General features: G+C 40.7%; 1 protein-coding gene across 1 annotated transcript in view; it reads right to left on the reverse strand.

Moving 5' to 3' along the window:
- Positions 1-5341: 5341 nt before the first annotated feature.
- LOC144235826 (doublesex- and mab-3-related transcription factor C2-like) overlaps positions 5342-5888 on the reverse strand; it is a 42795-nt gene continuing 42248 nt past the window's right edge. The window contains exon 6 of the mRNA XM_077769419.1: positions 5342-5412. Coding sequence (XP_077625545.1) covers positions 5366-5412 — 47 coding nt within the window. The 3' untranslated portion in view covers positions 5342-5365. The remainder of the gene's footprint in view (positions 5413-5888) is intronic.

Consider the following 5888-nt stretch of genomic DNA (forward strand, 5'->3'; position numbering starts at 1 on the left):
CTATTCAGGTCCTTTGTTTCATTTTGTATATGGATTGTTTGCTTTTCTACTGTTGAATTGTAGTTCCTTACATATTTTTGACATTAATTCCTTACCAGATATGTGCTCGAGCAAATATTCTGTAGGTTGCCTTTTCATTGTGTTGATCAGTCATGTTGGTGTGCAGAAACTTTTTATTATCTTTTCATTGTAGAAATTTATTTGTTCATTTATTACATTCCTTATAGAGAATTCTGCTGTGAATAGAGCATTCAAAAATTGTTAAATATAATTTGTTTTACAACTACTCTGACATATAGAATTATGGACACCAGAGGATGCAAAAATGAAGGAGGTACAGTTTTTGTCTTCACGGAGTTGTTAGTGTATTATGGAATATGAAACAATTAGAATATTGCACATTAAAATACCAAATGATGTATAACCATGTAGCCTAGCTGTTCACTACTCTTTTGTTCTTGTCTTTTCAACGTGTTTCTTTCCTAAATTTTAAGTACATCTTATTAAAGCGTAATCTATCTACACAAATTACACAAATCAAAGGGTGTACCTGAACTCACAAAATGACGCACCCATGTATCCACAAGCATACTGAGAAGTAGAACATTGTATAGTCCCTTGCCTGAGGGGTGATTATGCCAACTTCCATCACTGTATATTGACTTTGACAGTTTTAACAATTTATGAATGGAATTATTGAGTACTTTTGTTTCTCTCTTGGCTTTTTTCACTCAAATGATGTTTGCGAGCAGACGCTTTTTAGTTTGATGTAGACCCACTTGTTTACTGTTGCTTTTGTTGCTTGTGCTTTGGGTGTCACATCTATAAAATCATAGCCAAGACCAATGTGAAGTAGATTTTTCCCTATGTTCTCTTCCAGAAGTTTTACCATTCCAGGTCTTATACTTAAGTTTTTATTCTATTTTGAGTTAAGTTTTGCAGATGGAACAAGGTAAGGGTCCAATTTCATTCTTTTGCATGTGAAATTCCACTTTATTAAGGAGACTGTCTCCTTTTATTGAGGAGCACCATTTATTGAGGAGACTGTCTTTTCTCCTTGACTATTCTTGACTCCCTTGTCAAATATTAGCTGACTGTGTATGCATGGACTTACATCCAGGGACCCAATTCTGTCCCATAGGTCTATGTGTCTGCTTTGGGGCCAGCACCATATTGGTTTGACTACTATAGTTTTGTAATCAACTTTGAAATAAGGAAGTGTGATATCTCCTGCTTTGCTCTCCTTACTGAGGATTGCTTTGGCCGTTGGTTGCTATGCCACAGCCTTTATGAAAGGGACTGTGACAGTAATGAGCAAGATTATACGTGTTTTCACCCTTTATTCAGCAATAGTAGTATATCTAGGGATCAACCTCAAAGACATACTGATAAATATTGCTAAAGATTATGTCACAATTCTATTCACTGTGGCTGTATTTGTGACAGCCAGAATAGAAACAACCAAAGTGACTGAATCATGGTACGTTCACACAATGGCTGTTGAAAGGAATGGGAGATGCCTCTACAGAGCACTATGGGGTGGTCTCAAGGATATTTTTCTCCAGCTTTACTGAGGTATAATTGTATCCCCCCCCCCAAAAAAAACCCAACAACAACCATTCAAACTCCATATTAGTGTATACCATCTCATGAGTTTGGGCATATATATGCACACATCGGTGTAACCGTCTCCACGATCAACATAATAAACATATCCATCACCTCCAGAAGTTTTTCTATGTCCCTTTGTTATTTTCTTTTGGTTTGTTTTTGACTTTGCTTTCTTGTGAGAAGAAAATTTAACGTGAGATTTACCCTCCTGACGTGTTTTTATGTGCACAGGACCTCTTACTCAAAGTGTTTAATATAGTCAAACTTATGGAAACAGACAATAGAATGGTGGTTGCCAGGGGAGGGGGAAGAGGGAGCATGGAGAGCTGTTGTTTAATTGGTATAAAATTACAGTTATTCAAGATGTTCTAGAGATCTGCTGTATAATATAGTGCCTATACATAACAATGAAGGCCATATTTCCAAGTGAGAAAAGGCAAAGTGGAGGAGTTTATATAGATTATGCAGCAATTATCTAAAGAGGATGGAGTATACTGAATGTCTGTCTCTCTGATGAGAGATACAGTTCTGATGGCCAGGTAATACCAGTTGCCCCATTCTTTGAGCCGTTAAGGAATCTGTTGAATATACCCCTCCATGAGGTTTGCTTACCCTGGTGTCCCCACTTCTCACTTCTACCCAATGTTGGCTGTCTCTGGGGGTGCCTGTTCACCCACAAACAACTTTTGACAAATTGCTCAATATTTGCTCCAGATCATTCCATTTTTTCATTATCAATTAATACTTGCCTTACGCGTTAAGCTGTTCTTGCTCAGAAACCAGAGGTATCAGGCCTTTATGGCCCTGCAGTGTTCATGTGACCTACTTTGGGAGAGGTGCCTTTCTGGGCAAGGGTTGAAAGTAGTGGAATGCTGGAAGGGGCTCTTACTGGAACATAAGAGCAAACTTGACTCTTCAGGAGTTTTGCAAACCAGCTGTTGAACACAGCTGTTTCAAAGACTGAATTCTATAAAGTAGCAATTACATTACCTGCATTATATTGAAAACAATCATAATACATACTCAAAACTCATCAATCTCTAATCACTTTTCCTACATCTTGAGGTTATGTACACTTATTGCATCTGCATGGTGGAAATGCATCTCTTCCACACTCTGCATTAATTGAGATGAGGTCAGTAGCTTGAAATTGGCAAATGCTATAGCACAGGACATTTCCCCCAACCCACCCCCTCCCCCAGAGAGCATGTTGTTAAACATTTGCTCGCATACCACTGGTTGAAATTGATCTACTCTGCAGATGCTGCAGATCTGCAGATGTGATGGATATCATCAGATCTAACCAGTGCTGTTGTAAAACACATGAGAGTCAAGACCTAACGTACAGTATCCTACAAAGTGATGTTTTAAATCTGAACTGGAGTAGTACATGACTAAGGATGGTTCACAAAAAGGTTGGATATTTGACATTTGTAACAAAGTCCTAAGATGCCCATAATATGCCACCGTTAAGAGGCGTTATAAAAAGATATAGAGCAGTGTTCGTACACGCATGCACACGTGCATTTGTGGGGGGTGGGGGAGGATGCATCAATATCAGGTCTAAGAGGCTCTCCATAGAAGGGCAGGTGGGACCAGAAAAGTGAAAGGGTACAGGGAAACGGGGCTCACTCCTTCTCCCAATCTCCATCACTTTATTTCTCTTTTCCTCCCTCTTCTCATGCCACAACCTTTAATGCCAAATACACTTTCTCCTTTACCAACTCAGCTGTGGGACCGTGGTGCACCCAGGACACAACTGCATAGCAGGGTTTTAGGCCTTTTCCAGACAACACTGCTTCCTTCCTCTGTGACAGCATGGCCTTGTCTATCTATTACTGAACGAGGAGGGGTTTCGAAATCACTGATTTAAGTAGCAAATCAGGGAAAGAAGGAAAGCGTGAGATGGACGTCAGTCTTGCCCTATGTGCTAAGTGACTTTGCAGGTTTATCTGGCATTAGATAAGGAATATAAGAAGCTTCACTTCTCAAGGCCTGAAACAAGAAAGCATAAGCTGTCATCAGATGTCATCACCATCAATCAGGAACGGAGGGAGAAAACACGATGGGAAATAGTCAGCGACCAAGCACATCCAGTCGAGCTTTCCATCTTCCGGGCGGGGTCTCCAGGTCCTCCTTTGTTTGGAACATCAGCAGAGGACTGAGAAACAAGTGATGGTAAGATCTGATCGACTACTGCATTTTGTTACCTCGAATAGGAAACAAAAGAACTGTTTTTGAAAGACTCTTCTCACTGGATGTCTACTGCTTCAAGTTTTGAACCTTTCACTCAATGGTATATGTATATAGACATACCATCAAGATGTAGAAAAAGTAATGAGAGATTGATGAGTTTTGAGTATGTAGTATGATTGTTTTCAGTATAATGCAGGTAACATAATTGCTACTTTATAGAATTTACTCTTTAAAATTTATGAAATTATTAGTTAATTTAGGGCCTGGCAAAGAGAAGGGAGTCATCCCCCATCCATCTTTGGTTATAAATTTCCCCTAAAACACTTGTGCAACTTACCTGTACTCATACAGTGTGTTTCCTCATAGGTAAAAGGGTGGTTATAATGCTTAGCTCAGAAAGCTGCTGTGAGGCTGTATGTGTTTAGCATACAGTGGGCACAAAATAAATAAATGATAATGATTCTTCTTCATATTTCGTGGGTCCTTCAAAAGTAAGCTCTGGGTCTAATTCATGTTCCTTCTTTGATTCTTCTGGCCCTGGTTTCCTTCAGTGTCTGCCACTGTAAAATACATATTGGACTAGAATTGAACTGGCATTCACTTGGCTATAGTGGGCTTGAATGGATGTTTTCTTTGGCCCACGTACAGAAAACCAGAGCCAATGTTTTAAAACTGAGATATTTTACATAGAAATCTAGAAATCCATCGTCTCTTGAAAAATCAGGAGATGTGGCAATGAGGAGTCCACATCCCTACATGACAACAATAGGCTGGAGCCAGGTGGCAGCTGGTCCCTTAGGTAGAGCATGCACTATCAGTTGGCCAGAGTCTATCTGGCCTGCTCTGCTCATTCATAAGACTTGCTTGACCCTGCAGACAACTCAATTTGGGGCCCTCTGGCCAGCTGGAAACAGTCTATGCCAGGCAGAAGGTAGGCACTTATTTTAAATGAGGAAAACCTTTATCCCCCCTTTCTTCACTACCCTTTTCTTGTCTAGTCATGCTAAGGAAGCCCAGTTATTGAGTAAGGCGATTCTCACTTAGAAAAGTAAATTGAACAAATCTGTTAGAGTCAGGAGAGTCTACGTTATACTTTGGTAGCAAACAACTCCTATATCTCAGTGCCTTACAACAATAAGAGTTTATTATTTGTTCACACACACAAACCTAGACACAAAATGAAAACACCCTTATATTTTGACAAGCATGGGTACATACATGAATGCATGGGTATGTTTGCAATCATGAGTCAAATGAAAACTCTTACATATGAACATATGACCTCCCACAGAACCCTATTTAGAGACTGACTAGCTTAGACCCCATGAAGCTGTTTTCATAAGAGACATAAAAAGGCCCCAGAATCTAGGCATTAAAGGATGGGGGGGTGCAAGAATATCCACTCTCGGCCAAGGAATTGCCCCATATCATAAAAAGAGTCTGGAAAGCTTATAAAAGAACCTAGAGGTTAAAGAAAAACATGTTAAGCATTTTGGNTCAAGAGCGAGATGCACTCCAGATAGCCGGTAGGAAGAGAAATTGATCTGCCAAGCCTGGGTCAAAGAGAAGGGCTAGAAGGCTGGAGTCCTCTATCTCCTGCAGGAGCTGCAGATAGAAAGGAAGACGTTAGAGCCAGGTCACATTCATTTCCCCTCCTGGCTCTCCCCTCTTTTTTGTTCTACCCAATCGAGGCTTTGTCACCTGGACGACAGCACAGAACTCTTCCTCACTGATGTGTTCATTTTGGTTCTTGCCTCCTCCAATCTCTCCANGGTCTAGCTCCTAAGCCTGGCATTCTAGACCTCTGTGACCAGTAGCCTCTCCAGCCTCATCCCTTTCCATTCCAGCTGTTCCTCCAAGGTTTCTGCTTCACTCAAACACCACACCCCATCCAACATTTTGGTCTGGGAGTGCCCAGCCTTCCCTCTCAACCTTCCCAGGACTCTATGTCTCCTCAGACCTCAGTCCTTCCTCTCCAGACTGATCATAAAAATTTAGCCACAAAACACAACTAGTGAAGTCATCCAGGCTCGACATTTAGACTGGAAGCAGAGACAAGATCTCCCTCCAGGCTAGGCTCT

This window comes from Crocuta crocuta, unplaced genomic scaffold, assembly GCF_008692635.1.
Source record: "Crocuta crocuta isolate KB4526 unplaced genomic scaffold, BGI_CrCroc_1.0 scaffold206, whole genome shotgun sequence".
Lineage (NCBI taxonomy): Eukaryota > Metazoa > Chordata > Mammalia > Carnivora > Hyaenidae > Crocuta > Crocuta crocuta.